The sequence below is a fragment of the Malaclemys terrapin genome, chromosome 1, assembly GCF_027887155.1.
Source record: "Malaclemys terrapin pileata isolate rMalTer1 chromosome 1, rMalTer1.hap1, whole genome shotgun sequence".
Taxonomy (NCBI): Eukaryota; Metazoa; Chordata; order Testudines; family Emydidae; genus Malaclemys; species Malaclemys terrapin.
Genome location: NC_071505.1, coordinates 349,075,646 through 349,098,073, shown reverse-complemented (window position 1 = coordinate 349,098,073; position 22,428 = coordinate 349,075,646). Strand labels below are relative to the sequence as shown.

At 45.8% G+C, this 22,428-nt stretch overlaps 2 protein-coding genes across 2 annotated transcripts; one reads left to right on the top strand and one right to left on the bottom strand.

Annotated features, from left to right (window-relative positions):
- The first annotated feature begins 8,535 nt into the window (after nucleotides 1–8,535).
- LOC128830227 (olfactory receptor 51G2-like) lies at nucleotides 8,536–9,471 on the top strand. Its single transcript, XM_054016013.1, has one exon. The coding sequence runs from the start codon at nucleotides 8,536–8,538 to the stop codon at nucleotides 9,469–9,471; it is 936 nt and encodes a 311-aa protein (XP_053871988.1).
- An 8,536-nt stretch (nucleotides 9,472–18,007) lies between these two features.
- Nucleotides 18,008–18,943, bottom strand: LOC128830226 (olfactory receptor 51G2-like). The gene has a single exon (XM_054016012.1). It carries the CDS (start codon nucleotides 18,941–18,943, stop codon nucleotides 18,008–18,010), a length of 936 nt encoding a protein of 311 aa, XP_053871987.1.
- Nucleotides 18,944–22,428: the final 3,485 nt, after the last annotated feature.

The window sequence follows — 22,428 nt, the reverse complement described above, 5'->3', positions numbered from 1 at the left end:
GTGACTAGTATTGTGGAAGTTTCCGTATGGAGGAAATGTGCATTTTCCCCAGGACATGTGCAGCGTATGTGTAGCAGGGGGAAAAGAAATGCAAACCTACCATGCTATTTAATTAAAATCATATTGGAACTCCAAAGGGAGCCACAATAGGTTGTGTTGTCTTTTTCAGATCGCTGTGTGTTTGAAAACAGGAGTTAAAAGTTAATTGTGTCCCTTTTTGAGTAAGAATCTTTAAGCTGTGGATAGCTTTGGATCCAGAAGCAAGCCAGAAAGCATCTGTATTAATGCAAATTATCTAACTGATAAGGTAGAAGCCACTGAAACCTGGGCTGCCTATGAAACAAATACAAGAAAATATGGGGTAATTCCTCTGTTTTGCCTGAAATCAACAAAAGTATTTGTATATAAAGGAAATATTTTAAGCAATGACTGACTGCCCCAGAAGGGGTAGACCTCTGTTCTTTTTGTCTTTCAGAAAATCAGAGAAAACTGATGCCAGCTGAACAACATTCAATGTACCATGCATTTACTGGCACAATAGGAATTATGTTCTGTGTTCTATTTCCTGTCTTGTGATGTTTGTCTCGTGGTCAGAATTGTTGTGTTTAATATTTTCATAAGACAGTCTAATTCAAAATTAAATAGAAGGATTAAATCAAAAAGCAGATACTTGTTTTATTCAACTTGGAATACAAAGTGTTTGGCTGAATCAGGAAAATGTGATATACTAAAGTCTAATACATTTGCTTAAGTCAGAAAAAAAAGAAATTTCATTGGCCAAATCTTTTAATTGAAAAAAATTATTGTTAAAATTTGCATACCAACAGTCTTTGGAAGCAAGGACATGAAAGGTTAACCCACTCCCCATATTGTACATGGGATCCTTCTGGCTACCTCAGATTTCTAGCCAGAGGGTGGGGAGGGAGGAAAGCTATTGGACACCAGAAGTTGTACTGAGTGGACTCCTCAAAAGTGGGTGTGCTTGTCCTGGCTTGTTGCTCCAAAGCTCTGTAACAAAGTTATTTTACTGGAAGGGTATATGTAGCAGATATTGAATAATAAGATTAATGACCTGTATAATGGCAATGTGTATGTGTTCATTGCTAGGAAAAGGTGTATGAGTGAAGAGTGGAAATTTCCTTTGTAGGTTAAAAGAAGCCAAGAAGGGGAGAAGGAAAAAGAACAGAACAAATTAAAAAAAAAATAGCTAGCAAGCTCGGTCCAAAGATAAGATGCTGGCCCCGTTTAAGGACACTGCCGAGCTAAGACTTGGCTGACAACCAAGAAAAGGCAGGGCCTGAATGTACCCAAGCAGCTATGAGATCTGCAAACCACTGCCAGGCATTAATGAAATGTGTTAGGTTTCTTTTCTCACAGGTAATGAAGTGCTACCCAAAGACCCTAGCAGCCCTGCCACTCCTTGGAACCAGGAGACTGGATCTATATAAAGGTCCATCAGTGAAAGACTGCCCTGGCTCCACACTGGAAGGGCCCTTTCACAGTCCTGTTACCCACCAACACTGCCGTGAAGTGCCAAGGACTACCTGCCTGGACCCATGCTTCGCACTGAAAAAAAAAAAGACCCCTCCACCTCAGGAGGATTCTCCTACTGATGATTAGACTATTTCTCCTTCTAGGTCTGCTGTGCCTTCTGGACAGCAGGGAAAAAGGACAAGGCGAAGTGCTAGTAACCTCTCCCTTGTCCACTGACAGACCTACTGTGCCTTTGGATTTTTCTAGAAGAAGCAAAACCATTACAGGATGATGTGTTGGTAAGCTCTCCCCTGTATGATGCTGAACCATGACTGATTCAGGAAAAGAGAAGAAGGAACACTCGCTCCATTGAAACCACTAAAGTCCAAGGATTCCTGCCTACAAAAGACATTAAGAAATGACCCTGGTGAAGAAACAAAGAATTATAAAGTGGAAGGAAGAAACTTGTGGGACCCATGCTTGGGAATGTGGTATTGATTGGATTTTGGGGTTTATTCTACAGGCTGCGCCCTGTGTTTTGGATAAGTCCTTCAGCATGTATTGCCCTCCCTAATTGGATTTTAAATGACAAGTACCAAAGGCGCCTTGTTGCCACTGCCCCTGCCATCTCCTCCATTACACTTTTACCCCTGCAACACATCCGAATACAGACAATGCCATATATCTGATAAAACAAATGGCCAAGGCCTTCACACTTTAGTGATTTATTTCAATATTGTTTGGAAAAAATATTTTTAAGGTTCAGGATATCCCATATAAGCGAACAATTGAGTGGAAACAGACTGGTCAGAGGAGATACTAGTATATGATATCACTACAAATGAACCCCAATAATCTGTAATTGAAATTGATGGGTTCTATAGTGAAGTAGATATGATGGCTGTCCCTGGAGTTTGCAATGTGTTAGATGAAAGAGGCCCTTATTGTTATTTGGTAACCCAATTAGTGAATAATTAAAAAATACCCAAAGAGTTTGTTCTGCCATCAGAAATTTTATCTGTATTGAAATTATTCCAATGACTGATAATGTAACCTGTACTCTATTGCAATATACCCCCCTCTTATACCACTAATATTAATACCTCCCAGAAGTATATAAAGGTGTACAACCAACAGATGTGGCATAGTACTATACCAAAGAGAGATGTATTAGGATATCAATGGACTGTGATTAATACAACACTAGGGACTGTCAAATTTACATTACCCTTATCCAACTTCCAGATCACCTCTACATACCCAAATTGCTCCCAGGGAGCTGCCATTAGATTGTCACAACAAAGGGCCTGGGTTATTTCCTCTAGAAAGATGAGGGACTTGACCGGGTCCCTATGGAATGGGGCCAATAGTGTAGCAGCAATTTGGAACATTTTCAAGAGCCAAGAACATGATGAGAAATTGGGGCAACTAGAAAAGGCCACTGGTCTTATTTCTGGAGCACAGCTGACCCAGGTGCAAGGAGTTGGTGAATTACATGCTATTTCTACCTTTAGTTAATAACCAGGAGCTGTTGACAGAGATGGTATTGAAGATCACTGAGGCTGGGAAGGTATTGCAGTGGGATTTGGCATGTTCAGAATTCAAGATTTCCTGAATGACCAGCTGATGGCCATTCGGAGTGATCTCGAGCATGAAGCATAGCCTACTGCCCTTACAGATACCTCCGAAATGCCATCTGATGTGTGGCCATGGAGACATACTTGGAGATTTTCAGGATGGAGTTGTATATGCTCACAGTGCTCCTCTCAAGCATATGGGCCGGTAGGAGGGGTGTGGGCTCCCACATACCGAACCCTGCCATGTCCATGGGGAGGATGAATGTGGGACTAGATTATTCACCATGATATCTGGGAGATAAGACCACCTGGTATGCCTAGCCGATTTGTTGTTAGTGCTCCTCGAATAACACCCGACATTTGGATGGGGATAGGGAGTCAATGGACATTTTGGCCGTTAGAACCTCCACCGCTTCAGTGTACATGTAAACTGAAGCCAGGGGAAGTTGTCACTGTTCATGCCAATGTTTGCTGGGAGGGTAGGGGAAAGGAACTACCCTGACAGGACACCTACTTTTTCAAGCTAATGATAGCTGTGTGTATGTTAAAGCCACCACATTGCGAGATATACATTTTAATCGCATTACTGCTGCAGGCAATCATTTTTTATTATTTACTGGCCTGCGGATAGAGTTTTACAAGTAGCCCTTAGGTACCAGATACCCTTTAAATGGACTAGTTTAGTACCTGATTAATTTCAAAATTTGCTTTCACTGTTACCAGAGGTTCAAAGAATCTCTGAAGTACAAGGGCAAATTCATATAGAATATGAATATATTCAAAATATATATCAAGTTGAAAAGAATGTCTTTCATACAGCTCACAGAGTGTTTACTTTGTGTACTAAGTATGATGTATTGTGCTTTGTGACTAAAACTGTACAACAGCCCCATCATATTATTACTGTGGGAATGTTACTGCTTTTATTGTTGTTATTTGGTTTAGGATTATGTTATTGATCTTGTAAAGGATGTGATAATAGTAATACCTTTCATCCCCATGCTAATGATGCATTGTCATTGCATCCAATCAAAACACCTAAGCTTGAAGCATTTGATATAGAATCTGAAATCCAAGGCTTAATGCAAATGGAGGTTTAAGGATGTTAGTTATACTAGAAGTACAAAAGGGGTGTGTGTGGAAGTAGAGCAAGAACTGACAGGGATTTGAAGGGGATTTCAATGCATACAGTCTCTTCTGTGACCAAGAGACAAGCTAGCTGTAACCCTAATAATGCGAGATTTGTAGAAGCGAGGATTGTGTGAAGCGAGTGGGAAAGAACTGTGTGAGAAGTTGTTGCGACCTTGTGTAGATAAATATGGAATGTAGACTAGAGTCTAAATAGATGTGAAAAATAAGCTATCAGGATGACCTATGCATAAACAAAATGCAGCTGTTGCTCATTATTGTCTGTAACAAAAGGTATAAATGCTTGCAGTAATTGTTTACCTGTAAAGAGACCTGCCTGGGAGGGGGAGACCCTGTGTCCTAGTGCACTCTCTCCCTCTATGCAATTGCCTGAGAAAATAAAGTATCTGACTTTGCTGTACCCAACCAAAAGAGTGAGAACTGTGTTTTTCTCCGACAGGGTTTTGGGTGGCCCTGGCTCAGCCAGGAAAATTAACGTCCCCTCTCCATCCCTTCTGCAGCCCCCCTCTCCTGGGGAAATGGTCAAGTGCGCAGGGGTTTTCACCTGTCTCTCCTGCCGGGGAGTGGGGTCAGGGCACGCGGTCAGGGGCTGGGGGCTTATTCCACTTCCCCTACCCAGCGATTATGAGATGCTGGGCTTGCCCTACTACTACCGCCCAGCGCTATTGAAGTGCCCCAATCCATTCTCCGGCAGCTAGGTGGGGGAGAGGGGCAAACCCCCGCACCCAGACCGCGCTTCACCGCAGGAGTGGCAAGTGGGCTGAACAGAACAGGGTGACACCATTGGCCCAGGACCTGTGGCTAATCCACCACTGGCCCAAACCTGCCCCCACTTGGCACACCCCCATATGCTGCAAGAGACCAGGGAATCAGTGCTCCAGATCGGCAGGAGAGGGATACAGCTGGGCACCAAGCTGGAGTCGGGAGTCCCAGTTTGTGGATTGGGTTTGGATGCTAGGTGGGTGGACCCTGGCCGCCCAGGCCCACCCATGGCTACACCCCTGCTTCGACCCAGCCTTGTTTCCCTGTGTCTCTGAGAGCATCTTCCCATCTCTTTGCTCCTTTCTTGTAGAAGCAGAAACCCATGTGAGCCTGGGCCCTGTCACCATAGTGCTCTATGCTCAGTGTGTTATGGGGTCAAGGTGTGAAGTTGACCTTTGCCCTCACACTACTCTCTGCCAGCCAGACCCTCTAAGATGAGGCTCCTGTGTCTCTTCTTCCATTGTTTGCAATGACTTCCAAACACTGGTCTTGTGACTGTGTGGAAACTCCCGGCATCCCCGTGACACTCCCTCAGTCCCCTCTGAAATCCTCCTCCTTATTCCTTGTTCCTCATGGAGAAGGGAAGGGTCCTCCCATAGTGGAAGAATCCAAGTGAAATTTCCTTGTGGAATCTCCCTTCCCTGGGCTGCACCCTGGGTTTGTAATGCAGGAAAGGGGCTGCCAGGGAGTAATCAGGCCCCAAATTATAATTCTATTTTATTTTATTTCAGCAACATCACAGCTGTGACAGTATCATCGTTACCACTCAGCCGCCCTCGAAGTAGCCATGTCACTAATCAGAACCATTCGAACAGTGATGACAAGCCCGGATTGTAGGAATGGAGCCTGCAGCAGGGCTGGCGCTGCAGTCCAATTAAGTTGCATCAACCCACGTCCCCTGTGATTTGGCCTCCTGCAGTTTGCCATTGGCCATGACGGGGGTTAAAGCTGGTGCACACGAAGCCAAGCAGCTGAGATTCCCTGATGGCCAAGTGGCCCCCAAGGGAATGTGCAGACATGCTTCATAAAGGCAGCTACCTCCCTATCTGAACAGATACTGCCTGCTGCCCATGCTACTTCTGTGATGACTTCTTGTCCTTTAGGGTGAAAACCTGGTGTCAGCAGCTCCTCTTCTAGCAGGAATTGGGTACGTTGGCAGGTCTCACTATCTTTAAAATGTGAAGTGAAGGGTAAAGGCTGAAAGCTGTTTAAATCTGAAGATATTCTGTGCCACCACAGCGAACACAGCTGCGCTGTCAGAGTGACTCCGTCACAGGGGTAGGAGGACAGGCAGCAAGGTGCTTAGTGGGTTATTCAAGTTACACAGAAACCTGAGCTTGGAGTGCTAAAAGCCTGATGCCCCAAGTCAGGATTTCTCAAGGGGTCCCATTTCTACAGGTGCCGTGTGCTCTGGGCCCGATACTGCTAGGGGCTCAGTGAAAGGAGACCCCCACGGTATATCAGTGACTAGTTCTCAAATCTACTCAGGTTTATTTGCTCCTGGAAATTTAATAACCAAATGCTTTTAAAAAGCTTTTATTCTCTGGCTTGATTGTGAAGGCAGGATTTCAGAGCTTCATTGCTATGTGGTAACAGGTCCAAGAGGGCATATTTTGCCCTATAGTTACTACAGTTACAGGGCTACCGGTATCTCTTCCACCTCTCTGGTTTCTGAGTTCCAGATGTCAGGCCTTGTAGCCTTCCTGCTCCTGGGATGGATACCTCCATTCTCCCACCTTCAGACTGTGCACTGGGCTACAGCCCACTGTGGGTCAACTGTGCTTGTTGAGCAGGTCCGAGTGGGTTCAGCACCTGTGGTTGACATGTGTGTACTAAGGTACATACGTGTAAATGTTAGGCCAAAACTATTCATTGTAATAAAGACATTACAAACCAAACTTCCATGCCATGCCTCTATATCGAAAGCCAGGAGCAGAGTTGTTAGAATCTCGGCCGGAAGGAGCAGGGGTAACTTTACTGTTTAATTGCTTTTGCTTTAGAAAGTGTTTCAGAAGTGCTCCACGTACTGTTTGCAGTGGTTTTGTGCTGTTAACTCTTTGTTCAGTGCACATTTGTGTGATACTGTCTCCTGGTAACAGACTAGAAGCTGTTTCTAACACTTATATTCAGAATCATGCACTCAATAAGTCTTCAAGACTTTTGCAAGACTTTCCAAAAAGTCATGAGAGACCAGAACGGCTGGTCTGTGTTTCAGCAAACAGTTTAGCTGAGGTGCAGGAAAGGAGAATGGTATCGTGGTTGTATATAATTGACACCAGTCACCAGTTACATGAGCATAGCCGAAGTTGTACACTCAAGTGGATATTAGTGCAATACCTCTGTTTGAGGAATTGAACATTTGTGATCCCACCTCCTCCCCTGCCCAGCTGAAATAACTGTCAGTGTTAGCTTGTAATTTTCCAAATATCTACCGAAACTTGCATGGGCAGAGGATACAGGTCCCAGGGGTATAAAGGGAAGCCTGTAGGATGATGAAAGTCTCTGGATTCCATTAACATTGGCCAGGCACTTCAGCTTCTCCTGGAGGGTTTCTTGGGGGCCAGAGTAAATCACTGGAAGCATTTGATAACAGTGAGTTAATAGAGCCTGGTTTTGAGTGAATTTACACATGAAACTCTGGCATGAGGCTCCTGATATCACTGTTATTCAATTAAGGATCTGACCCTAAAAAATTATCCCATATGCTGGAAAGAGGCAGTTGCATAACTTGAACTGTCAGGGGCGCACAAAAAAATAATTCACGTAATGAAGCTATAAAATACATTTAAAAATAGCTTCAGTGCAAGACAGATAAATACGACTGTTTTCACCATTCACTTGCTATGTGTTTACACACATGGAATGATACAGTGGGACACACTCAGAAGTGGAGGGCCAAAGAGCGTGTCTGTGTGAAGGGTATAACAGAGTTCAAAAGAGAACTACATAAATTCATGGACGATGGATCACTTGATGATGACCTGTTCTGTTTATTCCCTCTGGGGCACCTGGCCTAAGCCACTATCGAAGACAGGATACTGGGCTAGATGGACTTTTGGTCTGACCCAGTATGGCTACTCTTGTGTTTTTATGTTCTATGGTCACAATTGTAAAATCATACAGTGCTCAAGTAGGCTGTGGTATTCACAGCCACAAGGTATCAATGGGGCCAAGAGCTTAGCAGGATTCAAAGACGGACTGATTAACCAGAAAATCCAGTTACAGTAGAGGATTGTTTTTAAAAAGTTTTGGAGAGGCTCTAAACCTTCCTGATTTAGACCACAAAATAACTAGTGGGTCTCATAGCTGCCTAATTAGGGCTTCTTCCACCTTTCTCTGAAGCATCTAGACAAATCCACTGGTTACTGGATAGATAGACTTCAAGTCTGATCCAATCTGAATAATCAGATTCATGTCAATCCAACCGTATGTTTTTGCTTATCTATCTTGAGCTCTGGGAGTCTGTAGGCTTGCACTGAAAGCAAAATGATTTATTGCTAAATATCATTTAATCTCCTCTTATTTTTCTTTCAGGAAGCACATTTCAGAACTCCTCCGACCTGCCCAGTACATTATGTCAGCTGTCAATGACACCGAATTGAAATCTGCAATGTTCCTCCTCACTGGGCTACCGAGTCATGGAGACACACATCTCTGGATTTCTATTCCTTTTTGCTCGATGTATGTTATTTCGACAGTAGGAAATTCAGTCATTCTGTTCATTGTAAAAACAGATCCCAGCCTCCATGAACCCATGTACATTTTCCTTTCCATGTTGGCTGTCACAGACCTTGGCTTATCGATAACCACCATACCGACGATAATGGGCATATACTTGTTTAACTCTAGGGAGATCAGCCTCGGTGCCTGTTTAGCCCAGCTCTTCTTCATCCACTTGCTTCAGTGCATTGAATCCTGTCTGCTGTTGTTCATGGCCTTTGACCGCTTCATTGCAATTTATAACCCTCTGAGATATGCTTCCATCTTAACCCTGCCGAGAATAACCAAGATGGGACTGGTGGCTGTGGTAAGAGCGATGGTCATAATACTTCCACTTCCCTTTCTCCTGAACCGGTTCCAATACTGTCGAGTCAATGTCCTCTCCCATTCCTTCTGCATGCACCGGGAGGTCATGAACATGGCTTGTTCGGATATCACAGTCAGCATCATCTATGGTTTGTTTACTAAACTCTTAACAATGGGGTTGGATTCACTACTCATCTTCCTCTCCTATGTGATGATCCTCAGAACTGTGCTGCGCATCACCACCTACAAGGAGTGCCTGAGGGCCCTGAACACCTGTGTCTGCCACCTCTGCACCCTGCTACTCTTCTACACACCAGAGATCAGCTTGACTGTGATACACAGCTTTGGGAAGGACTCTTATCCCTTACTTCTGATTCTCCTCGGATACATCTCCCTGTTTCTCCCACCAATGATGAACCCAATTGTGTACAGCGTGAAAATCAAACATCTTCGTGTGAAGATAATCAGGGTATTCATGAAGTGAAGGGTCAGTTCACCACCTGGGTCCAGTGACATGGGAGATGTAAAACATGGGCCACCTCTTCCATACTGGACCGCTACATCCAAGATCACATGAGTTATTGATCTCTACTATAAAGAGGGGTTCAAATGGGGTTTAAGCCTGGTGAGGGGGGACAGGGATGGTGAGGGAGGACTGGGCACTGGGAGAGTGAGACCAAGGCAGGCAGCAGCATTTACAGAGTGACTTTTTGTGGAGAGCCAGGGGATCGGTTGGATGTTGGACGAAAAACGGTCATATTAGTGGCCGCTCCGACCTCACAATTCATGTCGATAATCAATAAAGAGAAGGGATGTGGATGCTGTTTCCCATTAGATCTGTCCTGTCACTATCTCTTCTCTGGCTATACATCCAAGGCCTATTCAAGGGGCACAGTCACTCAGTCTTCCCATGCACACTCAGCCAGATGCTTGTGTCTGAGTGCTGTCAGGGACATAATTAACACAAAAGCACCAGGAGAAGCCTTTCAAGCAATGCCCCCATTAATGGCTTTGTGCACACCACACCCACTCAGTCCACTCCCCACTAAGGCAGGGCAGAGCTGCACGTGTGAGTAATGGTCTGACACACAGGAGCCCTGGTAAGACCCTCCCCGTCCACTCCATTTGTGCTGCCTCAGCAATGTGAAACAGAGGAAACTGGTCTCAGCTCAGGCCCAGCTAGCTCCTCTCCCAGCCCAGCCCATTCAGTGTAGGGTGACCACCTTTTCAAAAGGCAAAAGCGGGACACAGGCCGGGAGCCTGGTCCCTTCGGTGACCCTGCCTCTGCCCCTCTTCTTCCCCCTGGAGGCCCCACTCCCTGCTCCTCCTCCTCTACTGAGGCTCCACCCCCTGTCCAGGCCGGAAGCCAGAGCCAGGGAATGGAAAGAGCTGATCAGGGAGCTGGAGCCTCTGTGAGAAGCCCCAGATCATCCACCTCCCCTGGGCAAGGGACTGGGGGGACAAGAGAATGCCCCAGCCTATGTCCCTGCCCCTCAGGATGCATCACCAGAGGAAGTGGAGAGTCTGGGAATCCCCACAGCAGCCTGGGCTCCCGGGGTAGCTGTAACCGTGCTTTTTTGGATCACAACTGAAAATATCAAATTCAGGACAAACTGCTGAGAAATAGGGGAGAGAGACCCCCCAGATTCGTGGTTCTTCTCCTGTGAGATATACCAAGGATGACCACAGTGAGTGGGGTGAGGTGAGGGAGAAGAGAGGGGCATGTTAAAGGAACTTTTTGTTGTAGAACTCAAGCATATGAGGTAGAAAACACTGCCCCACATGCACTGTTCTTCTCACAATTTTATGTTTATGAACCCTGCTTGTGGCATTTTCCCTCATTAATATCAGATGACTTCCCTCCTTTAATTAAAAGTTACTTTCCTACACTCAGACTTTGTGCTTGCAGGTGGAGAAGTATTGCCTTTCAGGGGCACCAAGGGGTGGGGTGTAATTTCCCCAGTTTAGTGGATGGGGGCTCGAGCTGCTTCTCTGTTGTACTGTTGAGAAGGAACCCCTAGAGATTGAAGGCGGCCCTGGTTGCTGCTGCCTCCACCCGGCAGAAGGATGACATCTGCCAAGCTCCATTGTAAAACCACCTGGGTTGTTTGCTCAACACTGCTCCTGTTGGGAGGCTGTTCCAGAACATCCCTCCTCAGATGGTCAGAAACCTCCTTCTCCTTTCCGGCCTCAGTTTGCTCCCGGTCAGTTTATCCCCATTTGTTCTTGTGCCAACACCGTATTTTAGCTTCAGGAACTCATCTCCCTCCCTGGCATTTACTCTCCTGATATATTTATAGTGAAATTGAATCCCCACTCAGCCTGCCTTGTCTTATGCTAAACCTGCCAAGCTCTTTCAGTCTTCTCCTAAACCAGGCCCTCCATTGCCCTGACCATGCTCTGCAATTCCAGCCTGAATTCTTCTTTCTGGAATAGGAGTGACCAGAATTTTACACAGTTTGCCAGAGTAGGTCCCATCAGTGTCTGGTATAAGGATATTAATACTTCCCTTTGTCCTTGACACATTCTAGGATCTCATGTGCCTTGTTCACAGCCGCATCACATCAATGTCTCACAGTCATCGTTGGACTGACTAACGCACCTAGGTCTTTCCCCTCCTTTGCTGTTAAGAACTTACCCATGGCTATATAAATAGGAGTGTAATGAATGGAAGTAGGGAAGATTGAAAGCTGTATTGATGACAGTGTATAAGCACTTTCACTGGGATGAAATAGCAGCTATTAACAGGTTCTTTTATCTAGCAGGGAAAAGTATAACGAGAACCAATGGCTGGTAACTGAAGCAGAAAAAATTAAATTTGGAAATGAGGCACCCATTCTTCATAGCAAGGGCGCTTAACAAGTGGAACAAACTCCCAAGGGAAGTGGTGGATTCTCCAGACATCCCCATGTGAAGATTGGATGCCTTCCTGGAAGGTATGCTTTAGATTAATACAAGAGGTGGTTTAGTCAAACACAAGTCATTGTGCTCAATATGGAGGTAACTGAGTGAAATTATGCAGGACATCAGACGAGATGATCTTATAATTCCATATGCCCATAAATTCTATGAATCTATGAATCTTGAGTGTGTTAGGATATAGATATTCAGGCCTGTTTGCAAAGGCCTATACTTTAAGAATTTAGCTAGTTACAAAGGTATAATAGAAAGAATTAAAATCACTGTCTGCTGGTATAACGGTCTTTTCTCACTGTGACAGTCTAAGGCCTTGTTGTAAGCCTAAGGCCTTCAGCTAAGCAGCATAGGCAGCCATAAACTGAAAAAGTGTATAGTCATATCCTTACATTTCAAACTAGTCACATGGAAATAAGGTGCTATTGGGCTGTTAGGAACACAATCCTGTCCTAATATTTTTATCACCTCCAGAGAAATGGAAGAGCCTAGAAGATGTAAAAGGAAACTTAGTTTGATAGCATCCTGTCTGGCAAGAACTCACTTATCAATGGCTGGGATGTAAAATCCCCATTTCTGTATTGTTCTATCACTGTAGTCTCTACTTCCCTATTGTTTGTCTGTATAATCTCTGTCTGATTCTGTGATTGATTCTGTCTGCTGTATAATTAATTTTGGTGGGTGTAAACCAATTAAGGTGATGGTATATAGTTGGTTAAATAATTATGTTACAATACGTTAGGATTGGTTAGTTAAATTTCAGTAAAATGATTGGTTAAGGTATAGCTAAGCAAAACTCAAGTTTTACTATATAGTCTGCAGTCAATCAGGAAGTAAGGGGGGGATGGGAACAGGGACTCAGACAAGTTTCTGTGGTGTCAGATCTGGGAAGGGGGACACTGAGGAAGGAAACTGAAATCATGCTTGCTGGAAGTTGACCCCAATAAACATCAATTGTTTGCACCTTCGGACTTCGGTTATTGTTGCTCTCTGTTCATGTGAGAAGGACCAGGGAAGTAAGAGGGTGAAGGAATAAGCCCCCTAACAGAGTGGATCATTATCTTGGATGCAACATGAACAAGTAGCGACTCTGAATGCTGATAGGCAGTCAGCAAGGACATATGCTGGCCAAGAAGAATCAGGATTGTCACAATAAAATTCTGATATATGGTCTCTTTACCCTCTAAACTGGGTCTTTGCCTGTCATGACAGGTGAAGAGAAAGTAATTAGGGAATTGTTATTTACTCTTTCTCATAACACAAAAACTAGGGGTCATAAAAATAAATTAATAGGCAGCAACTTTAAAAAAAACATATTTCTTCACACAACACACAGTCAACCTGTGGAACTCCTTTCCAAAGGATGTTGTGACTTCCAAGACTTTAAAATGGTTAAAAAAAGAACAAGTTAGAAGGATTAATGGAGGATAGGTCCATCAATGGCAAACACTGGTCCGCTGACTGTGCTGAACCACTTGGAATCCCTGTGATGCTCCAATACTCCCCTCACTGTCAAGCCTGAGCACCACACATTTGCCATGAAAACCAAGGGGCTGGACTCATGGGGCATCACAGAATCCAGTTTTTACCGGAGGCTCTGGTGAGAACCTTTTGTAGAGAAATGTCAGAGGTGTTGTTCTGTGAAACCCTGAAACAGCCCCGATCTTAGAGACTCAGAGTATCTGACAAAAACAACAAAGAGTCTGGTGGCACCTTAAAGACTAACAGATTTATTTGGGCATAAGCTTTCGTGAGTAAAAACCTCACTTCTTCGGATGCATGAACACGGCTACCCCCTGGTACTTGATCAGAGTATCTGAGTACCTTGAATGTATTTATCCTCTCTGTGAGGCAGGGCTGGGGTACTATCCACCTGAGCAGAGGCTCAGACACACGCAATGTCTTGCCCATGGTCACAGACGACAAGGGAATTAAACGTGCCTGTCCTGAGTAACAGAGCAGTGCCTAGACCACAGCCCCAGGCTTCCAGCCATCTGAGCGGTGACAGGCCTGGATGGAATCTCTACTGCACCTGCAGGGCTCCCCCTCCCGGCCATGCTGTACAGAGCAGGGATGGCAAGGAGCCAGTTACAGAGGTTCGATTCTCTGGCCTGTTCTCCCCCTGCGACAGCAGAGTTTACAGCAGCCTGGGCACTTGGCTAACCTCTGCCTGATTTTAAAAGCTTCAAAGAGCACAGCGCACTCTGGCCATCTTCCTGTGGATCAGGGCCACCACAGAGTGCCCCCTGGGGGCTTGAGGTAGCCCTACAGACATCCTGCCCTTCCCTCTAAGGTTCTTGCAATGGCTTACTCTCAGGCTGGAATATTTAAAACAAGAGCTCCCATTGAGGGGTCACATTTATTCAGTCTTCTCCAAAACACAAGGTCTCCTACCCTCCAACTTGACCAGTCTGATTTACTCATGAACACCCTAACATCCTTGCTGCTGGTGTCAGCATTGCTTCAGACTTGCTGCAAACCCTTTTCCCTTGAGCCCCTCCCCCGCATCTCTTACCACTAGGCCCTGCCCCTTGCTGATCCACTTCCCCTGAGGCTCCACCTCCTGGCCATGCCAGAGCCAGGCCATGGTAAGAGCTACTGTGATGTTCTTTGATCAAAATATGACAATTTACATCACTTTCGCAACCACTGTTATGTATTTGCAAGACACTCGTACAAAATGTGACATGTAAGATGTCTATGAAAAGGTTATGATTTGCTGGTTATAGCTGTGCTAACTGTATGCATGTATCATTCTTGTATTTGAAGGTATAACTATTGGCTCTATACCTGGATTTTAAATGTTTGCTCCTGGGGTAATGCCCACAAACTAGTTAGTCTGCAAATCTTGGAGGGATTATTCAAATTAAGGGCTCATCAAGAAACACTTAACTGACAATGGACCATGGGAGATGCCCATCTACACGGAATGGACTGTCCTGCAAATGTACTGTCCCCGTATAGGTAATGGTTTCCTGCTGTGACTAAGAAAAATTATGATGGACATGTGATTGGCCATGTGATTCCAAACCCCCACTTGTCACCTGCAATTTTCCACTGGCTGTGCTGAGGGTTTTGTTTAAAACAATGGGTTTCCCTCCACATGGCAGATGCTATAAAAGGTTGTAAAAGAAAACACCTCCATTTGGCTTCTTTCCCGCTCAAGCCTCAGAACAATGAATTGATACTAACGGGAGCATTCTAACCAGTGGACTGAGGTCCTGCCAATCATTTTTAAGCAACCAGAGACTTATCAAGCCAGCAGCTTATTCCTTCACTGCTACAAACCCGAAATAAGAACTTTGCATTTTTTGTACGTATTTGACTCTGTAACAGGGTGCTGGCCAGGAGGCGCTGAGCCAGGCCTCTGTTAGCCCTGCTCCAATTAAGAAGTATTAATTGGGGCTGGCTGGGTATGCCACGCCTAATTAGTGAAACAGAAGCACCAGCGGGCCTTATTAGCCAGGGGGCTATATAAAGCTGACAGGAAGGCAGTGAAGGTGGGACAGTGGTAAAGAGCAAGGAAAGGGCAGTGCATCCCTGCTGGCTGTCCTCCAGGTTGCTGGTTTGCAACTGACTGTAACTAGAAGTTGGTGGAAGTTGACAGTGTCGAGAGGAGGGATAGCTCAGTGGTTTGAGCATTGGCCTGCTAAACCCAAGGTTGTGAGTTCAATCCTTAAGGGAGCCACTTAGGAATCTGGGGCAAAATCAGTACTTGGTCCTGCTAGTGAAGGCAGGGGCCTGGACTCCTTGACCTTTCAAGGTTCCTTCCAGTTCTAGGAAATGGGATATCTCCATTAATTTAATAAAAGAAGCACTTGGAGGAGGTCTCTGACTGATTTGTTCAAGGGCAAGTGAAGGCCTCGTTACAGGCTCCTTTAACCAATTATCAGTCTTGCCTTTCTTTCTTTCTTTATAAATAAAGCTTTAGATTAGAGATAACAAAGGATTGGCATCAGCATGATTTTTGGGTAAGATCTCACTTCTATACTGACCTGCATGTGCGGCTGGTCCTTTGGAATCAAATGAACCAGTTATTACATTAAATTTGTTTTAAAGAACCACTCATCTTTAAATCTAGTGTTTTTTGGGATATTAGGGCTGGAATATCTAAGGAAACTGCTTTTATGACTTCTTGTTAGCCATTGTGGTGAAACAGAAGTTAATTTTGTATTTCTACTTTGGTATATCTCATGGGAGAATAACCACCAGTTTGGGGTCTGTTTGCCCTGTTTCTCAGCAGTTTGTCCTGAATGTGGTATTCACAGTTGTGACCCACCAAAGCATCGTGTGACAGACCCAGACCAGTGGGGTACAGGAGTCTGGTAGAGGGCAAATATACTGGTCACTGAATGAGTAGTTTTCTGTTCCCTGAGTGACCAGGGCAGGGGCTGCACTAGAGCAATCAGGAACCTGTTAGAACCAGTTAAAGCAGGCAGGCTAATTAGGACACCTGGAGCCAATTAAGAACAAGCTGCTAGACTCAATTAACGCAGGCTAATCAGGGCACCTGGGCTTTAAAAAGGAGCTCACTTCAGTTTGTGGTGCAAGTGTGAGGAGCTGAGTGGGAGGGGGAGGACTGAGGAGCGCAAGCGTTATCAGACACCAGGAGGAAGGTCCTGTGGTGAGACTAAGGAAGGTGTTTGGAGGAGGCCATGGGGAAGTAGCCCAGGGAGTTGTAGCTGTCATGCAGCTGTTACAGGAGGCACTATAGACAGCTGCTGTCCACAGGGCCCTGGGCTGGAACCTGAAGTAGAGGGTGGGCCCGAGTTCACCCCAAACCTCCCAATTGATCTGGACTGTGGGTTCTTCCAGAGGGGAAGGTTTCTGAGCTGTTCCTCAACCCACATGGTGAATCTCTGAGTCAAGAAAATCCACCAATAAGCGCAGGACCCACCACGATAGAGGAGGAACTTTGTCACAACTGTTACAGCTACCCTGGGAGCCCAGACTGAAGTGGGGACTCCCACACTCTCCACCTATTCTGGGGATGTGCCCTGAGGGGCAGAGACATAGGTTGGGGCATTCTCTTGTCCCCCTTGCCCAGGGCAGGTGGAGGATCTGCGGCTCCTCACAGAGGCTCTGGTTCCCTGATGAGCTCTTTCCATGGCCTGGCTCTGGCTTCTGGCCTGGACAGGGATGGAGCTTCAGTAGAAGATGAGGAGCAGGGAGTGGGACCTCAAGGGGGAAAAAGGGGTCAGGGTTACCAAGTGGATCTGGTTCCCTGCCTGTGTATCAGTTTTACCTTTTGAAAAGGTGGTCACCCTACCCTGAATGGGCTGGGCTGGGATAAGAGATAGCTGGGCCTGAGCTGAGGCCAGTTTCCACTGTTTTGCATTGCTGGGGCAGCACAAATGGAGCGGACCGGGAGGGAACCTAGGCCTGAGTCTCTTACCAGGACTCCTGTGTGTCAGACCATTACTCACACATGCAGCTCTGCCCTGCCTCAGTGGGGAGTGGACTGAGCAGATGTTCTGTGTGCAAAGCCATTAATGGAGGGGTTGCCTGAATGGTTTCTCCCGGCGCTCCTGCATTAATCATGTCCCTGACACCACTCAGTCTCAAGCAACAGACTGAGTGTGCAGGGGAACTCTGAGTGACCGTGCCCCTTGAATAGCCCCGGTCCCCAGCTGGTGCAGTACCCATGGGTCATGCTGAAGTCAGAAATGGCCAGGACTGCTACAGCAGAACAGCTCTGCAGCTTTTTTCATAGCCCTTGGATGTTTAGCCAGACATGGGACAGTGACAAACCAGATGTAATGGGAAACAGCATCCACATCCCCTCTCTTTATTCACTATTAACAGATATTGTGGGGTTGAAGTGGCCATGAATATGGCTCTTTTTGGGCCAACATCCCACGGATCCCCAGGCTCTCCACAAAAAGTCGCTCTGTAAATGCTGATGGCTGCCTTCGTCTTCCTCCCCCATTGTCCAGTCTTCCTTCACAATCCCTGTCCTCACTCACCAGCCCTAGATGCTGTTTGAACCTCTCTATATAGTGGAGATCAGTAACTCATGTCATCTCGGATGCAAAGGTACAGGACAGAATAGGTGGCCCATGTTTTTCGTGTCCCATGTCACTGGACCAAGGTGGTGAACTGACCCTTCACCTCATGAATACCCTGATTATCCTCACGCGAAGGTGTTTGCTTTTCACACTGTACACAATTGGGTTCATCAGCGGGGGGAGAAGCAGGGAGATGTAGCCCAGGACAATCTGAAGTAAGGGATAAAAGCCCTTCTCAAAGCTGTGTACCACAGTCAAGCTGATCTCTGGTGTGTAGAAGAGCAGGAGGGCACAGAGGTGGGAGACGCAGGTGTTCAGAGCCCTGAGGCACTCCTCGTGGGATCCGATGCTCAGCACTGTTTTGAGGATCATCACATAAGAGAGGAAGATGAGCAGCGAGTCCAACCCCATTGTTAAGAGTTGAGTAAACAATCGATAGATGATGTTGACTGTGATATCTGAACAAGCCATGTTCATGACCTCCCGGTGCGTACAGTAGGAATAGGAGAGGACATTGGCTCGACAGTATTGGAACCGTTTCAGTAGAAAGGGAAGTGGAAGTATTATGACCATCGCTCTTAGCACAGCCAGCAGTCCCAACTTGGCTATTCTCGGCAGGGTTAAGATGGAAGGATATCTCAGCGGGTTATAAATCGCGATGAAGCGGTCAAAAGCCATCAACAACAGCAGAGAGGATTCAATGCAATGAAGCAAGTGGATGAAAAAGAGCTGGGCTAAACAGGCATCAAGGCTGATCTCCCTAGAGTTAAACAAATATATGCCCAGTATCGTTGGTATGGTGGTTATCAATATGCCAAGGTCTGTGACGGCCAACATGGAAAGGAAAATATACATGGGCTCATGGAGGCTTGGATCTGTTTTTACAATGAACACAATGACTGAATTTCCTATTATTGAAATAACATACATGAAGCAGAAGGGGATAGAAATCCAGAGATGTGTGTCTCTATGACTCGGTAGCCCGGTGAGAAGGAATATTACAGATTTTAATTTGGTGTCATTGACAGCTGACATAATGTACTGGGAAGGTCCGAGGAGTTCTGCAATGTCCTTTCTAAATGAAAAGTAAGAGAAGATTAGTTGATATTTAGCAAATAATCATTCTGCTCTCAGTGCAGGCCTACAGACTCCCAGACCTCAAGATAGATAAGCAAAACATACTCTAGGATTTACATGGATCTGATTAGTCAGACAGGATCGGACTTGTAGTCTATCTACCCCAATAACCAGTTGCCATGTCCAGATACTTCAGATGAGGTAGAAGAAGCCCTGAAATAGACAGCTATGAGATAACAGATAACCTGCTCCCAGGGTGTTTCCCCCTGATACCCACTAGTTAGAAATACTTAGTGGTGTAAATCAGGAATGTTTAAAGCCTCTCCAAAAGTTTTTAAAAACAATCCTCTACTGTAATTGGATTTTCAGATTACTCAGTCCCCCTTGGAATCCTGCTAAACTCTTGGCCACATTGATATCTTGTGGCTGTGAATTCCACAGCCTACTTGAGCACTGTATGATTTTACTATTATGACCTTAGAACATACAAACATAAGAGTGGCCATACTGGGTGAGACAAAAGGTCCATCTGTCTTCGACAGTGGTTTATACCAGGTGCCCCAGAGGGAATGGGGAGAACAGGTCATCATCAAGTGATCCATCACCTATGAATTTCTGTAGTACTCATTTGAACCCTGATACACCCTTCACACAGACACCCTTTCTGGCTCTCCACTTCTGAGTGTGGCCCCTTGTATCATGCCATGTGTGTAAACATATGGCAAGATTATGGTGAAAACGGTCGTTGTATTTCTGTCCTGCAGTGAAGCTATTTTTAAATGTCTTTTATAGCTTCAGTATGTGAAATATTTTTTTGTGTGCCCCTGACAGTCCAGGTCATGCAGCTGCGTCTTTCCAGCATATGGGATACATTTTTAGGGTCAAGTTTTTAATTCAATAACAGTGATATCAATTGCCTCCGGACAGACTTTCATGTGTAAATTCAATCAGAACCAGGCTCTATTAACTCACCCTTACCAAAAGCTTCCAGTGATATACTCTGACCCCCCAAGAAACCCTCCAAGAGAGGCTGAAGTGCTTTGCCTGGCCAATGTTGATGGAATGCAGAGACTTCGATCATCCTACAGGTTTCTCTTTATACCCCTGGGACCTGCACCCTCTGCCCATGCAACAGTCTGTAGATATTTGGAAAATTACAAGCTGACACTGACAGTTATTTCAGCTGGGCAGGAGAGGAGCTGGCATCGTAAATGGTCAGTACTTCAAACACGGGTATTGCACTAATATCCACTGAAGTGTACAAAAAGAACAGGAATATGTGTGGCACCTTAGAGACGACCAAATTTATTTGAGCATAAGCTTTCGTTACTTCAGCCATGCTCATGTAATTGGAGACTGGGGTCAATTATATACAACCACTATACCACTCCCCTTTCCGGCACCTCAGCTAAACTCTTTGCTGGAACACAGACCAGCGGTTCTGGTCTCTCATGACTTTTTGGAAAGTCTTGCACAATCCTTGCAGACTTATTGAGTCCATGACTCTGAATGTAAGTGTTAGAAACAGCTTCTAGTCAGTTACCAGGAGACAGCATCACACAAATGTCCATGGAACAAAGAGTTAATAGGACAAACCCATTGCAAACAGTATGTGGAGCACTTCTGAAACACTTTCCAAAGCCAAAGCCATTAAGCAATAAAGTTACCACTGCTCCTTCCTGCAGAGATTCCAACAACTTTGCTGGTGGCCTTTGATATACAGACATGGCATGAAAGTTTGGTTTGTAATATTTGTATTACAATGAATAGTTTTGACCTTAGATTTACACATCTGTACCTTAGTTCACACATGTCAACTGCAGGTGCTGAACCCAGTTCGACCTGCTCGGCAAGCACAGTTGACCCACAGTGTGCGGTAGCCCAGTGCCCAGTCTGAGGGTGGGAGAATGGAGGAATTCCACCCCATGAGCACGAAGGCTACAAGGCCAGACATCTGGCACTCAGAGACCAGAGAGGGGGAAGAGATGCCAGTAGCCCTGCAGCTATGGTAACTATAGGGCAAAAATATGCGCTCTCGGACCTGTTAGCACAACGCAATGCAACTCTGAATTCCTGCCTTCACAATCAAGCCAGAGAATAAAAGCTTTGAAAAAGCATTTGCTGATTAAAGTTCCAGGAGCAAATAAAACCAAATAGATTTGGGAACTAGTCACTGACATTCTGTGAGGTCTCCTCTCGCTCAGCCCCTGGCAGGATCGTGCCCAGAGCACAGGGCACCTGTAGAAATGGGACCTCTTGAGAAATCCTGACTTGGGGCACCGGGGTTTTAACACTCCAAGCTCAGGTTTCTGTGTAACTTGAATAATGCTCTGAGCACCTTGGGCACATGCAGGGGAGGGGTTCTCAAGTTACCTAGTGCTGCCTGTCCTCCTACCCCTGTAACTGGGTCACTATGACAGCCCAGCCGAGTTTGTTGAGGTGGCACAGAACATCTTCAGATTTAAACATTTTGCAGCCTTTACCCTTCACTTCACATTTTAAAGACAGTGAAACCTGCCAACGTACCCAATTCCTGCTAGAAGGGGCGCCGCCAACACTAGAGGTTTTCACTCTAAAGGTCATCGGAGAGGTAGCACAGGCAGCAGGCGGTGTCTGTTCTGATAGGGAGGCAACTGTCTATATGAAGCATGTCTGCACATTCCCTTGGGGGCCACTTTGCCCTCAGGGAATCTCAGCTGCTTGGCTTCCTCTGCACCAGCTTTAACCGCCGTCATGGCCAATGGCAAACTGCAGGATGCAAAATCACAGGGGACACATGGTGATGCTACCTAATTGGACTGCAGCACCAGCTCTGCTGCAGACTCTATTCCTGGAATCCGGGCTTGTCATCACTGTTGGAATGGTTCTGATTAGTGACATGGCTACTTCGAGGGCGGCTGAGTGGTAACGATGATGCCATCACAGCTGTGATCTTGCTGAAATAAAATAAAATAGAATAATAATATGGGGCCTGATCACTCCCTGGCAGCCCCTTTCCTGCATTACAAACTCAGGGTGCAGGCCAGGGAAGGGAGATTCCACAATGCTGCCTACATGGAAATTTCCCTTGGATCCTTCCAGTAGGGGAGGACCCTTCCCTTCTCCATGAGGAATAAGGAATAAGGAGGATGGTTTCGGAGGGGACTGAGGGAGTGTCACGGGGATGCCGGGAGTTTCTGCACAGTCACCAGACCGGTGTTTGGAAGCCATTGCAAACAATGGAAGAACAGACACAGGAGCATCATCTTAGACAGTCTGGCTGGCAGAGAGTAGTCTGAGGGCAAAGGTCAGCTTCACATCTGATCCTGTAACCCACAGAGCACTATGGCGACAGGGCCCAGGTTCACATAGGGTTCAGCTTCCACAAGAAAGGAGCAAACAGATGGGAAGATGCTCTCAGAGACACAGGGAAACAAGGCTGGGTTGAAGCAGGGGTGGGCCTG

Coding starts and splice junctions, on each gene's coding strand:
- LOC128830227 (XM_054016013.1), top strand. CDS start 8,536: ATGTCAGCTGTCAATGACACCGAATTGAAATCTGCAATGTTCCTCCTC.
- LOC128830226 (XM_054016012.1), bottom strand. CDS start 18,943: ATGTCAGCTGTCAATGACACCAAATTAAAATCTGTAATATTCCTTCTC.